The 14,253-nt window shown below is 40.0% G+C and overlaps 2 protein-coding genes across 3 annotated transcripts; one reads left to right on the forward strand and one right to left on the reverse strand.

The window, feature by feature from the left end:
- Positions 1–100: 100 nt before the first annotated feature.
- Positions 101–7,558, forward strand: parp12a (poly (ADP-ribose) polymerase family, member 12a). Its single transcript, XM_044036409.1, has 11 exons — positions 101–847; positions 3,277–3,412; positions 3,520–3,775; positions 3,868–4,020; positions 4,117–4,303; positions 4,438–4,612; positions 5,515–5,750; positions 5,827–5,914; positions 5,985–6,115; positions 6,199–6,350; positions 6,921–7,558. Exons 1-11 carry the CDS (start codon positions 522–524, stop codon positions 7,175–7,177), a joined length of 2,097 nt encoding a protein of 698 aa, XP_043892344.1. The 5' UTR covers positions 101–521; the 3' UTR covers positions 7,178–7,558.
- Positions 7,559–7,633: 75 nt separating this feature from the next.
- Positions 7,634–13,840, reverse strand: tbxas1 (thromboxane A synthase 1 (platelet)). 2 transcript variants are annotated; one of them, XM_044036410.1, is made up of 14 exons: positions 13,767–13,840; positions 13,113–13,263; positions 12,907–13,000; positions 12,402–12,454; positions 12,159–12,255; positions 11,898–12,014; positions 11,659–11,747; positions 11,423–11,571; positions 10,949–11,079; positions 9,999–10,349; positions 9,813–9,901; positions 9,591–9,728; positions 8,958–9,120; positions 7,634–8,202 (listed from the first exon to the last, which is right to left on the reverse strand). In XM_044036410.1, exons 2-14 carry the CDS (start codon positions 13,211–13,213, stop codon positions 8,113–8,115), a joined length of 1,662 nt encoding a protein of 553 aa, XP_043892345.1. In that variant the 5' UTR covers positions 13,214–13,263; positions 13,767–13,840; the 3' UTR covers positions 7,634–8,112. The 2 variants fall into 2 exon arrangements, with proteins under 2 accessions (XP_043892345.1, XP_043892346.1); XM_044036411.1 differs by having other exon boundaries at positions 13,772–13,815.
- Positions 13,841–14,253: the final 413 nt, after the last annotated feature.

Here is a 14,253-nt window from a genome sequence, read left to right on the forward strand (position 1 = left end):
GCCTCCGTAATATCTGGTGACATAGAAAATCTACTAGCAACGACCTGCATTTCTTTTATGCAGTTGAAAGTGAAAGGACGAATTCAAGACTTTGGGAACACTCATAGTCAGTATGACTGTTGGATTTGTCAGTCTTTTCTGTGTTTTTTTGTTTTTTTGTGTGTTTTTTAAGTGTGGAAACATTTTATGGATATGAAACTTTGAATATAAAACGAGACGATTTAAGAGTAAATCACATATCCACATGTGTTTAAAATCATTTAACATGATTCATTTTCAAATTAGATCATATAATGTTCTCGCATTGTGCCATAATATGTTTATTTGTGTGTCAATATTAAAGGATTCACAGGACGCGCAAAGATAATTTGGTTTGTTTGTACAGTCTTTTCTCTGCCTGATGTTTTCGTTGACGCGCAGCAGGACTTTCAGTTTCGTTTCTCTGAAACTGAGAGCACAGCAGTGGAGAGGAGAGGATCTGTCTGTCAGAGTTCAACTCTCTCGACTAAACGTATGTGAGGATGAATTCATCCATCTCTGCATTCATCACCAAAACCCTGTGCGAACACCAGGGTTGTTTGAACGCCAGTACTCTCCAGAAATTGGTCGCACGGCGTTTCCCTGCTGCTGTGGACCCAGATTTACTGCGGAGCGTCTTTGTGGACGACAGTAAAACAGCCATCAGGCCGGGAAAGCAGGCGGCGACCCGGGGTCTGAGTGTCGGCCCGGACAGCCTGGTGGTGGCTAAAACCAGTCTGCGCCTCTGTCAGAAGAAACCCGGAGAGTGTCCTGAGTGTGACGCCTTACACCTGTGCAAGTTCTTTGTCTGCGGCGACTGCACCTTCGGGTAAGCGTAGTGCTGCCGTGCCAGGGTCTGGCATTTTAATTTCATCAAGCAGTAGTAATTATGAGTGTGGTTTATGTCACAGTGACAACGTTAGTTCCAGCTGTGCATTCCATTTTCAACAGGGAAGTGTTGTGATTTGAGTAGCGTCCATGTCATCCTGTCACTCACTGACTTCCAACTTCCCAAAGATAAAACTTCCGCACGGCAGCCATGTTGACTTGTCTCAACAACAGAGAGCTCTTTGGTCACCATGACTCTAGTCTGTACAGTTCATTTAAGTCAACCAGGTAAACTCCGGTGACATTAAAGACCTATTTTCCAAGTGAGAGCACATAAAAACACATATAACAAAAGTTACACAATTAAAACACAGAATAAAAACAATAAGTAATGTTACAGAATGGACTAAAGCCCTAACCCAGAACGCTACGGAGCCCGTCTGGTGACATGGGTGGAAAAAAAACATTCTGCGGCCACGAATGGACACGAGATCCGTGGCCACGACTTGTTTAATGCGTGGGAATGAGATGATTCAAGTTCCAGATTGATGGGGTGGTGACGGATATCATTATAATTCATCCCTAGAAAACTAAATCAGATACAACTTGTCCATGTTTGCAGCTGAAGCTACTTTATGCCAGAAAGTCAACAGTCTCACTGATGAAATGACTAACATTTCTCATGGCCACGCATTATTAATTCGTGGCCACCTAATAATCATCTTGTTCCCACGCATTAAACAAGTCGTGGCCACGGAATAGGATTTCGTTACCAACTCACAGTGACGTGTCAAAGGCTTAAAATATGTAATGAACCTCAATGAAGCATGAAGACTAGAAAAGTGTTATATAAAATACACACCGTAAATGGTCTGTATTTTATATATAGCACTTTTCTAGTCTCGCTGACCACTCAAAGTTGCTTTACACTACAGTTTTGCCATTCACCCATTCACTCCCACTTTCATACAGTGCATCTTTTCTCACTCATACACGCTTCACACGCTACTGTCTCAGCAACGTGGGGTTATTTGTCTTGCCCAAGGACACATCAGCATGTAGACTAGTGGAGGCGGGAATTTGAACCCCCCACAACCTTGAGACATTGAGCAAAGGTCACCATAGTCAAGCACAGATGGTAGCACAAGAACAAGTCACTTTTTTACTTCCATATGTGCACGAAAGCTACCCATGTAGCACAACTTTGTAGGAAACAAAATAAAATCACAATTTCAATATGGATCAAAATAGTAGTGATGTCCCTTTTTGGCCATACCTTTTTTTACCCTTTTGTTATGTTTGCATGGAAACCCCAAAATAACTTTGTTACTGACAAATTGTCAAGATTTTGTTTAATTACACATATTTAAAAAAACAAAACAAAACCTTTTAAAATCCAATTAAACCTTCAAAAGCATTTATATTGACTTTTAGTAGTTGTTTTGCTAGTTAGCCCAGAGCGATTCAACATGGCCTAAAATGAAAAAGGTGTTTCCAAGTTTACAAGCTGTGAGGAGACTATTACTACATCCAATTTATTCCATGTCATGTAACCACAATCTTCATCATATATCTCCAATTATACACTAGACATATATGTAATAATAAAAATTAATAAATTATTTATTATTTCTTTGTATTAATTGTGTGAACAAACATGTTCATGGTCAAACATAAACAGGTGTGTCCTGTGTTATTGAGGCCTTCATACAAGTTGGAACTGGTTTTTCAGTTAGTGGCTCACATGACTATTCAGAATGGTGCAGTAAAAACAATGAAGTTTTTTTGGGGGTTTTTTAATGTGCAAACCAGGGTAAAGCTTCTTGGTGTATCCAACTTAAATGAACTTTTCTGGGGGGGTTTAAACTTTGTTTAGGACTATGATGCTCTTACAGTCCGAGACGAGTGTTTTATCAACACACAACAGCAGAATGGAATTTGTATACGCTGTATACGGTAGTTTGATGGAATGTAGGGATGGGAATCGGTATCGGTCAGTATCGGTATCGGTCCGATACTGGTCAAAATCACTGGATCGGATATTGGACAGATAGAAATGTAAAATCTGATACAGTCTGAAAATCCTAAATACCACATGCTTTACTATCCACAGCCTGTAAAAATGTAAATACAAATCAGGAAACTTTTTGGGAGAAATATACTTCTTATACAGTTGGAGACTTGTGTCTTGACTCAGCACAATTGTGTTGTTACAGTAGTTCATAAATGTTCATAAATGTCTATCGGAATAATATCTGTGTTGGTAGATACTCGAGTTTTTGATATCGTAATCGGTATCGAACACAAAAAAAGTGGTATTGGGACATCTCTAATGAAATGACAAGGTCAGCAAGATGTCTATAGAAGCTTTATTCACCTTACAGTATCGGTGTAAAATTATTTTCTTCTTCTCTTTCAATTTTTTTTTAGAAACAAGTGTAAAAATTCCCATACTCTGGCTTCTGCACACAACGCACAGCTTTTAAAAAGACATGGTCTTCAAGATTTAACAGAAAAACAGCTCTTCCGGCTGTTGTTGCAGAATGATCCCTTTCTGCTTCCCGAGGTAAGTTTTACCAGCAGCAGCAGAGTGACAAAGAGTTGGACATTCACAATCCCTCACTGTAATGTATTTCTGTTGCATTGGTCATCCATCTCTATATACCTGTGCAGATATGCCCGCATTACAATAAAGGCAACGGTGAGCATGGCACCTGCAGGTTCACCAACACCTGCACCAAGCTCCACACCTGCCAGCACTTTCTCCAGGGTGACTGTAAGTTTGGTGCTTCGTGTAAGAGAACTCATAACATCGACGCTCAAGGAGCGAGGATTTTCCGTGGCTTAAGTCAGGAGAACATGAACAACCTTCCTGAGATCTACAGAAATAAAAGCATTATTACGGGTCAATCGGCAGCTTTTGTTCCTCGTAAGGAATTACTTTTTACACAGTTTTTGAATAATTTTTCTTAGTTCAGCACCGTAAGGCTGTGACATTTTATGCTCTGTAATATTTTGCAGCACCACCATCAAAGGTGAGGGTTCCCACTCAGCAGTCCTCATCCAGGGACCTTGGATCCCCCGCTAGTTCTGCAGGTCCATCTAAGCCCATGACTGAGGCTGACAGGAGTGAGATCTGTCTCTTCTTCATTCGTGGACACTGCAGCTTCAAAGGTGACGGCGCCAGAAGTGACAGTTCACAAAAGTGATGGTGTCATTCTGTAAGAAAGGTTTTCACGAGTGCACTTGAATCCGTTGTTTTCCCCGTAGACAAATGTGTCCGTGTCCACCGGAACTTGCCGTACAGTTGGCAGGTTTTGGACACTGATGGTGTGACCTGGAAGGATTTGCCTAATATGGAGGATATTGAGAAGGCCTACTGTGACCCTGCGAATGGCACACACTGCACGGCTCAACAATCAGTCTCAGGGATTTTCAGTTTCCTCAGACTTCAAGGGTGCAAGAAAAGACAAAAATGTTCTTTTAGTTCATAATTATACTACTACTGTTAAATGAATATTTGATCAATACAAATGAAGGTAAATGCCCTTGAGATCATTTGAAAGCTGACAGTATCTACATTGCTTTCAGCTCCGTACCAGCTGGTTTGGATTCAGTCGACTTCATGACGATGAAGTATAAAGGGTCTCCAGTCCGTCGTCTGTCCACTGCCTCTGCTGTGTCAAAGCCTCCTTACTTCATTCATACAACTCAGTGGCTTTGGCACTGGAAGGATGAAGGTGGTAAATGGCAGGAGTTCGGGCAGGTCAGTCACTTTTGTACACAGTCGTGTATTCGTGCTGGGACACTTCCACTTTTATCACAATACTGTGATTCTGATTTGTTGAGATTCTACCGAGTATTGAGATTTGGTAGTATCAGTAATTGTGATCCATGACTCATATTTGCAGAGTCAGTTTTTTTTAACCCTTTACCCAACAAAGAATTATATTGGCAACGCTGAATGCTTCAGTGGTACAGTCATATGGCTCGGTCTTCTCCTGCATCCACAGTAATGTCTCAAACACTAATGACGGAGGGTTGATGAATGAAATGAAAATGAGTTATTTCTGTATGTTTTCTTCATATTAATAGATTTATTTTGCCTCATTCATACGTTTACATTGTGAACTAGTCATCGCCCCCATCAAAACAAAAACTTTTATTTTGAAATTCTTATGATAAATGTTATTTCCATAACTTTGTTTATATGTAACTGGCCCCTTACTCATCAAACTAGACAAGTGGCCCCCACGTCATTTGAGTTTGAGACCCCTGGTCTAACACATGCAAGACAGGGGTCCCAGAGGACCACGATTGGGAAACAATGTTCTATAATGCTCTAATGTAATGTTCTTTCACTTTGTGTTTTTTTTGGTATATTCTTATATATACATATGTACATATACATATACATATATATCTATACATATACATATATATGTACATGTATATATATATATAACGCTAAAAACACACACATATGTGTATATATTACCTCCTCAGTGTTCACTAAACTGGAAACTTCTACTTGTAGTTGATTTTTTTCCCCCTCACCCTCAGTCATGAGTAGTTTTGCTTTTTCCCCTCACTTTTAATCGATGAGCTGTTCCAGGCAAAGTGCAACCTTCTCCAGACTTCTCTCTCTCTGCTTGTTGTTGTCTTTAGGGGCAAGTAGACACAGCAGCGTCCGTCACCTCTGAAACTCTGGAGAACATATATCTGGCCAACAGAGATGCACCGCTGCCTTTTAGTGCTGGCAGCCAGCAGTATGTCCTCCACTTCAACGGTGGGCCAGGAACCCCCCCGATGTATCAAGAGAACCTGAAATACAAAACCAAGAGAGAGGTCCGACGAAGGCCTTGCTTTGTCTCCGAACAAGATGTGAAGATGAAGCTGGACAGGTATTATCTTATTTATTCAGTGATTTTATATTTTTTGGACATCTCCGTGCCTCATGCACATGTCGTCTCTTTGTAGTGTATCATCACACAGCTCCGGCTCCTCCCTGGCTGACACTGTCCCATCCTACTGGGACAAGACCGCGTTGCCTGAGCTTGGATACAAGGTCTGTTGTTTTTCATCATTGAATTTCAAATTTAGGACCTGTTAATCTGTAATCTACTCTTGTTTTACAGCTTGTCCCACTCTCCAAATCTGCAAAGGACTATGAGATGATTGTGAAGTTATTTAATAACACTATGCCTCTGAGAAAGGTTACCAGCATCCAGAGGATTCAGAACCCCTCACTGTGGAAAGTCTTTCAATGGTAATTTCCACCCCTCCTTTACTCATTCACTCGTAATGAATGCAATGTGTAAAATCAAGTTGTTTTTTTGGGTGCAAATTCAGGCAGAAGGAGCAGATGACAGGGAGAAATAAAGGAAAACCTGTCAATCAGCAGTATTTGTTCCACGGGACAGACGAGTCCCTGGTCGGTGCCATCTGTGAGCAGAACTTTGACTGGAGGATGTGTGGTGTCCACGGTGTGGCCTATGGCAAAGGTACAGTAAAGCAGCTGCATCAATTCATCCAACACATGTGTGTCAATTAATAATTTCAGATTAATTAAATATTGTCCTGACCTATACACGTCATACTCTACAGACTGAAGAAAACACACTTGTTCCTCACTGATGTGCACAAATATCACATCATTTAAAATATGTTAGAGAATGGTTTCTGTATTAATCTGAAGATTTTTAAGGGTGAATTCAAGAAGTCAAATTTGCGTAGGAAGGTTCCTTAACTTAGCAATGCAACCCAGACGTAAATTCTTAATTTGTAATTCTTAAAACGCTTAGAAGAGCTTCATTGCCTCCTTTCGTGTCTTCCGTGTCATCGATGTCAGTGCAGTTTAAATTATCTGAACACCAACTCACCAAGTTTGTCTCTTTAAGAAGTCTTTTTCACATTTCCTTGACCAAGGGGGCATTTCCCATTAAGGAAAAGTGATTAGAAGTAAATTTAGGACATAATTCTATGGACTTTTGGGATTCACCCAAGTTGGCATCAAGCTATGTCACGAATTTCCCTGTAGACTGTGCTAACACTAACATGTCTTCATTTGTTAGGGAGCTACTTTGCCAAAGATTCGTCCTACTCAGACAACTATGCAGTGGCCAAAAAAACCCTGAACAAGGTCATGTTTGTGGCTCTGGTCTTGGTGGGAGAGTACTGCAAGGGAACGAGCAGCTTGGTCAGACCCCCTTCAAAAGGAACCAGCGGAAACCTCTACGATAGTTGTGTGAACTGCGAACGCAACCCCAGCATCTTTGTTATCTTTGAAAAACATCAGATTTACCCGGAGTACCTTATCAACTACTCCTAAATCCTAATTGCGGATGTTTCCTTTACTTAAGTCAGGGGATGAACACGGTTATGGGATGCTTTTTACTTTGGCAAGCGGAATTAACAGCAGAATAAACAATCCCTCCCCCCAAACCCGTAAAGTTATGGAGTTATGCTAAAGGTGGTTAGTGGTTTGAAAGCAGTTAAATCTATGAGCTGATATTGATATTTCCTCTGTAGGAAAATATGAAAGCAGAAAAAACCTGGTGTGATTCTTTGTTTATACACAATACAAGACAGAATCTAAGTTTGGTGACATTCAATGTATACGAACTTACAGTAATACTATTCCACGGTTGCTGGTGTCTATTTTGTTAAGACAAGAATGCCAGGTTATACAATAAACAAGTTTTCAAATGTTTTGGATTGTGTACGTATGTACTTAGTCCATCTGTTTATTTTAATGGTTCGGCATTATCAGAGGTCAATAAACTCATTTTAAGGGTAGCACAGCAGCTCGCTTTATTCAACTTTTATCATTTTAGCCACCGAGTTACATTGTTTCACAGAAACATGAATTCACTGTCATAAATCATCATAATATTTAAAAAACAGGATAATCATAAAGAAGCACACTGTACATCTGTTATAGTCTGCTCCTGGTGAAATGGAAAATATACAGAAATGGTTATTTTAACAAGAGTGTTTTAGTCTGTTCTTAATACAAGCTGCACATTATCCAGGATTGCTATGCACGACAGTAGATCACAGTACTGTTTTTCACTTCTTCTCGAACCTGACACTCTTTGCACGTCCCATTCATCATGACGCGATGAGCCACTAGATGAGCACGACAACAACAACCAAAGTCTAAGTTATATATTTATAGATTCAAGTATTTCTGATTGAGAAAACTGCACACACATTTAAAGTGAATCCCTACAAAGTGAGTTTTCAAATCATCTGGATGTGAAGTTAATTGCCGTCCACGTCTCTCCTCGTGATTTTCACAAAGATGCCGTTTTTCGGTCCCAGAGTGCTTGCTGACTTCAGCTCAAGAGGAACCTGCACAAAGAAAAGCCAAACATGAAACATTGCTTCTGTGAACGGAGGTTACTTGTGCTCAGTCATGTTCTTACTATCTTTGCTTAAAACAATACATTTGTGCATTCAAACTATTTCCATCAGGTATTTAGCTGGATCTATGGATCATCAAGTGGCTATGGCAGTATTAAAGTCAATATGTAGTCCCAGTGTAAACCTGAAAGAGGCAGTATGTCCTTAAAGCATCCAGACTGCCACAAAGCCAAAAGAAGAAGAAGAAGAAGAAGCAGCAGCCATATACCCTTTGTTTGAACACCATGCTGCCACCACTAAGTTGGTTGGTTTAAGCCAATAGTATACTTTATATTTCATCTTTTCATTGTGCACCATCAACATCATTCATTTGTTGTGTTACCAGTTCAGCTATTCCTTAACACTGGAGCCATTTACTTACTGTGGGGAAACCTGAGACAAACATGTTCCTGAGGATTTGGCTCAAGTGGATGCTTTTACTAAGGTGAGTTATTTATTTAAAGTTATTTTATGATTAGTATCCAGTCAGCATGGCAATGCACTGAATGACATGTTACCATACCCAGGAAAAACATCCATTCCTCTTCCATTCACCCCAACTCCACAACAAATGTTTGAAATCTCTGTTTATTTCATGAAGTCACAGTAAACCTACCTGCTTCAGTCATATAAGTCTAGTCAGCTGTTTCTTTTGTTGATCATTAAAACATTATTATCTTAAGTGTTTAACCAGTCAAACCCACCTTCGTCTCAGTGCAGGCCACAATGTTGTATTTGTGAAACAGACGAACTAATGCCATTTTGATCTCCAGCTGAGCGAGTCTCATCCCCACACAGTTTCGGGGTCCGGCCCCAAACGGCAGGTACACAAATGGATGTCGATTGGCCTTGGCCTCAGGGGTGAATCTGGGGAGCAATAACTTAATCTACATGTACAGCTTAAAACATACAGATCATAGAGTAAAAACCTGAGTCTACTAAATATTTATAATACCATTATCTTTGCTGTTTTGCAGCATTCACAGGACCCAATATTGTGTTAGGAATCCACATAGATAACTGGAGAAATACAAAATATCTGCAAGAAAGCACTCTGGTGTTCTCAGAGGCAGACGGAAGACACAACAATGGTTTGTGCAGAAAAGCCAAGGTTTGGATGATTTTGTCTAACAGAGAATCCCACAGGTAACACAATGGAAGGCAACTATCTTGATTTGAAGGTTAATAAAATAGCTTTCTGAAAGGACAGCTCCAAGCACAGTGTTACAGTTGCTTGATTTGACTGTTGCACGTGACTTGGAAGTGTTACTCCAGGTTTAATTAGTCACGGATGTCCATTAGACACATTAGGAAACTGAAAATGCAACGTGACTTACCTCTCAGGGATGAACCTTTCAGGTTCTGGCCAATGCTCTGGGTCATGATGGAGAAAACCCGCGGGGATCTCCAGCGTGGCTCCTTTAGGGAGGAACTGGCCATTCACCACACAATCATGGTCGATTTCTCGTGCAAACCTGTGAAAAAAAAAAAAGATCCAGCATGTTTATTGGACATAATTTATCTTTATATCATATTTTATATTTGGCTACTTCCTTTACCTGAATCCAGGAGGGTAGAGTCGCAAGGCCTCACATATAACCATGTCCAGATACTTCAGCTCCTGAACATTTGCGTAATCTGGTGACTCCTACAACAGGTCGCACAAGATCAACGCACCACTGTGAAGTTTTATCATAACTAGATTAGGAAAACACGATCAGAACAAACCGCTCGTTAATACTTGCATATTTAATGAAAAACTCGTCCACTTCTTCCTGGAGTCTGTGTTGACAGTCAGGGTGCAGAGCCAGGAGGTAGCAGGTGAAAGCCAGCGTGTTGCTGCTGGTTTCATAGCCTGCCAGGAGGAAGACTAAAGCCTGACCCACAATCTCATCCTCGGTTATCATCTTTCTCTGAGGCCCTCTGGTGTGCGGCCCCTGCGCGTGAGGACTGCTGTGATCCGAGGCCGACGGCCGTGCTTGCTGGTTCCTGTGACTGAGGTCATCGGTGTGGTTCAGTGTATCGAAATGTTCCACAGACACAGTCTCTTTGCTGGTGCGAGCGTCCAGCATCAGCTGAAGGAAGTCTCTGCGTCTCTACAAGCAAATAAATAAAATAAATAATAATAATTAAACACCCAGAGAGTCATAGAGGTTAAAGGAATACTTCACCGACTTGCATTTAGCATTGTATTATTAGAATATGGGTAATATTTTTGAAAAATTGTGCTTCCCAACCTCAGTTTCCCCTGAGTTAAGAACTATCTTCATTCTTTTCTTTGTTACGTGCCCACACTTGGTCCTGTTAGTGTAACTGTTAGCAAAGATGGCGGACACTGTTTACATTCTGGGAACGAGTTCCCGTCCCCACTGGTGGACACGTAACAAAAAAAAAGAATGAAGATAGTTCTCGACTCGGGAAGTTCTCTGGAAAAAGAGGTTGGGAAGCACAATTCTTCAAAAACACTACCCCTATTCTAGTAATACAAAGCTAAATGCAAATCTGTGAAGTATTTCTTTAACATGCTTGAAATCTGGGACATCATTTCTTTCTTCGGCCATAACCTATACCTCGACAAACCACCTAATTAAAATGCATGAATCTTTTGAGGTAGGCAGTCAAACAGACAAATGTCGGCAAGCTCCTTAAACATTTGAAACACTGGATGCACTTTTTGGGATAACAACAATCACACCTGTTCCGGAGGCTGTTCCTCTCTCTGCTTGATGATTTGCTGAATGGTGTTGATAAAGAAATGATTCATCTGGTCCCGTCTTTTATTGGGGAGGAGTCCCGCAAGTGGAGCCATGATGTGAGGAAAAGCCACTGTACATGCAAAAAAACACATTTGTTAGGCAAGGCAGCTTTATTTATATAGCTAAACTAAACATTGTTTGTGTCTCTGCGTACACAACATTTAGTCCTATACACAGCACACAGAAGAAAATATGTTTGACTGATACATTTGAAAATAAATAGGTTTTTTTTTGTTAACATGCAGTCATGGATTATGTAGGAAACTTGTATCTTGTATCTATAAACCCTCCAGTCTCTAGTCCTCGGCATAATTAAGTTACGTTTTTTTTCTTCATTATATACGTGCATAAATAGCCCCACTGTAATACTTAAGTTATATAAACGGTAGTAACACAAATAGACTTGAACTGACTGAAAAACAGCAACAACGGCCTGAAGAAAGAGAAAGAAAAGAACATCTGAGCGTGGCGGACGAATGGATCGTCTTGGTTTTTCTGAGAGTCCACTTGCGTTCCAAATGCCACACTGGCAATAACGTCCATGGTGAACCAGCCAAAATATCTGAAAAAACAGACGCAAATAAAAATGAGACACAAACGACACCAGAAGATGACTTTTGTTTGTTTTAGTTCAACTTCATGTAGTCACTTGTGGATGTCAAAGGCCTCTCCAGACTCCGCATATACATCCAGGTTGTTCATTAGGGCATCAGTGGCTGTGTTAATGAGTGGAACCATCTGCAGGAAAAAAGATTATACCAGTCATATACCAGGTCATCTTCAAATAACCCCTCAAAACCAACCTGTCCACATTTCCCCCCTCACACAACTTCCCACTAAGGGACAAATATCAAGTACAAGTAAACAGTCCAAGCACTCTTATCTCACCTCTTTCATCTTGGCAGCACTGAAGGACGGGGTCAGGATGCTCCGCACTCTTTTCCAGTGTTCATTCCTCAGCATGAGGAGACAGTCACTGATGGGTTTGGTGGCAAAGCGAAAAGCCTTTATCAAAAGGACAGAATGAGAACAGGGGAAAAAAACACGTTTGTTATCAAAACAGCAACTGAGTCTGTGTGAATTGTGAGAAACCACTTGGTGTGTGTGTGTGTGTGTGTGTGTGTGCTTTTCTTGAGCTGATGTCCTCACCATTCTGTTTGTGAAACTGCTAAAGTCTCTGACCATCACTTGTTGAAGCATGTCAGGGTCGGCTATCACCACCACCGGTCTGCGCCCCAAATAGTACCTATCAACAGCAAAGAGTCTCAATCAATGTTGCTAATGTATGTCACTGTTTGAATTTGACATGTCTCATTTCACAAATTTATAAAAATGTCCAAACTTTCGGTTCATTAAACCATGTAGATGAAAAAAAACAAAACATGTATTTACCCACAAACCCTGCCATGAGTCCTTATGAGATCAGATATCGGGCCAAAGAAACCCTGAAAAAAACACGTTAAATAACAATAAAAAACATATCATAGGATAGCAGGAAATGGCTCGTTGACTTGTCAGAAAACTGGTTAAAAGCTGACTTTTTTTAATCTTAAATCCAAAACTTGAAACACTAGAATGAAAGTGATGATAGTTTGCATGTAAAGTTAAAGTTTTCATTATGGGCTGTTTCTGTTTGTCTTTGTTAATTTCATAGCTGTGCTGTCTGTAAAGAAGTAGGCAAATCTGATTATGACTTAGTAAGTGATCACATCAGTGTAAAGAAATACATAATCAACATTCCATGACGTATTATTTTCTGGGTCAGGTTGGCGATGGGTGTGAATAAACAATACATTTACAATACAATGAAGTAGAGTGGGACATCATAATGCACACAAATTGAGACAGGAAAAGGGATTTAAGTCCAAATTTGACGGAAGCTGCATCCATGTCTTACCTGGCGAAACATGAATAGGTTGCCAAAGAAAGGCACTGTGTCTGGATGTTTGATGCCACATCGAGAGAGAACTGAGAACGGGTACACTGAATACCTGGAAGACGGAGCACAGATTCAGTTGCTTTCTGTTAGTAGAAGAGGATTTTATTTCCTCTGCAGCCACACACTACACCCTAAACAGAGGATGCTTATAGGCATTTACTCACCAGTAGAGAAGACATAGAAAGATGAGAAAGAGGCCGAGTGTCACAGGAAATCCTCCGTCCTCACTGTGGAAAACATTTAGGAGGCTAACGACCGCCTCCATGTTGAGAGAGCACTTTTCAGGTTTTCCCTTAAAGAATTAGGTCAATGTGCCTGGAAAGGAGGACACTGACAGATGAGCTCAGTGTAATAGATGCAGGGAACACCATCAAATGTTAACATCCACCAGTAGATGTTGGACACACGCCAGAGGACAAAGACCTTTGACTGATTTGTTGACATGTTAATGATTTGTTTGCTTAACAGAGCTGACTTTTCACCTGCATTTTAAACCAGCTCATGTCTATAACAGCGTTATTACTCACTTTCCTTCAGTACAATTAAATACTTCACACAGAATCCGATAATATTCCACAATTAAACAAAATAAAAAAAACACCCTTTAACACCAATATCCAGACTTCCTGTGTCATTACACCTGCAATGCTATCAGGAAGCTAACAAAACACAGCAGCATACTCGCACGTCTTGTCTTACTGCATGTATATGAAACATGGTACATGAATACACTTTCGTGTAAAATGACAGCGACGTTCGTACAGCTGGAGAAAGTCCGGTTAATTAAAGCTAAATGTACGTGTGTATCCTCAACTTACCTTACTTTAATGTCAATATTGTGGCTCTTCTTCTTCTTCTGTTCAGGTTCATTGTCGACTAAAACGCCCATTACTGCCACTCACTGGACAGGAGTGAGGATCAGGACACAGGAATTTCAGAAGACTTTGTTTGGTCGCATTAAAGCAAATATTGATATTTTAAGTATGGATGATGCACAAAGAAGGACATGGGATAAGGAGAGTATCATATAAGGTAATTTATGATTTGTATGTTTGTTGTTTTATTATGTTCTTTGTATGTACAGTGATAAACAAAGTTTTAAACCACAAGTCAGTGTAAGGTTTATGCCACAGCTGCCCTAAATTATTGTTATTATTATTATTATTATTATTATTATTATTATTATTATTATTATTATTATTATTATTATTATTAATAATAATAATAATAATAATGATAATAATAATAATAATACAAAATAATGATCAACATAATTTTGGCTGTTTCTGTAATGGTTCATACACC

The sequence above is a fragment of the Solea senegalensis genome, linkage group LG10 (assembly GCF_019176455.1).
Source record: "Solea senegalensis isolate Sse05_10M linkage group LG10, IFAPA_SoseM_1, whole genome shotgun sequence".
Classification (NCBI taxonomy): Eukaryota; Metazoa; Chordata; class Actinopteri; order Pleuronectiformes; family Soleidae; genus Solea; species Solea senegalensis.

Bases quoted from the DNA above. Each gene is read 5' to 3' on its own strand.
- parp12a (XM_044036409.1), top strand. From the start codon at position 522: ATGAATTCATCCATCTCTGCATTCATCACCAAAACCCTGTGCGAACAC. The intron at 4,021-4,116 runs GTGACGGCGCCA...TTTTCCCCGTAG, and splicing joins TGGACACTGCAGCTTCAAAG to ACAAATGTGTCCGTGTCCAC. The intron at 4,613-5,514 runs GTCAGTCACTTT...TGTTGTCTTTAG, and splicing joins AATGGCAGGAGTTCGGGCAG to GGGCAAGTAGACACAGCAGC.
- tbxas1 (XM_044036410.1), bottom strand. From the start codon at position 13,213: ATGGAGGCGGTCGTTAGCCTCCTAAATGTTTTCCACAGTGAGGACGGA. The intron at 11,080-11,422 runs GTCAGTTCAAGT...TTGCATGTACAG, and splicing joins GCCGTTGTTGCTGTTTTTCA to TGGCTTTTCCTCACATCATG. The intron at 9,121-9,590 runs GTAAGTCACGTT...ATTGCTCCCCAG, and splicing joins GAAAGGTTCATCCCTGAGAG to ATTCACCCCTGAGGCCAAGG.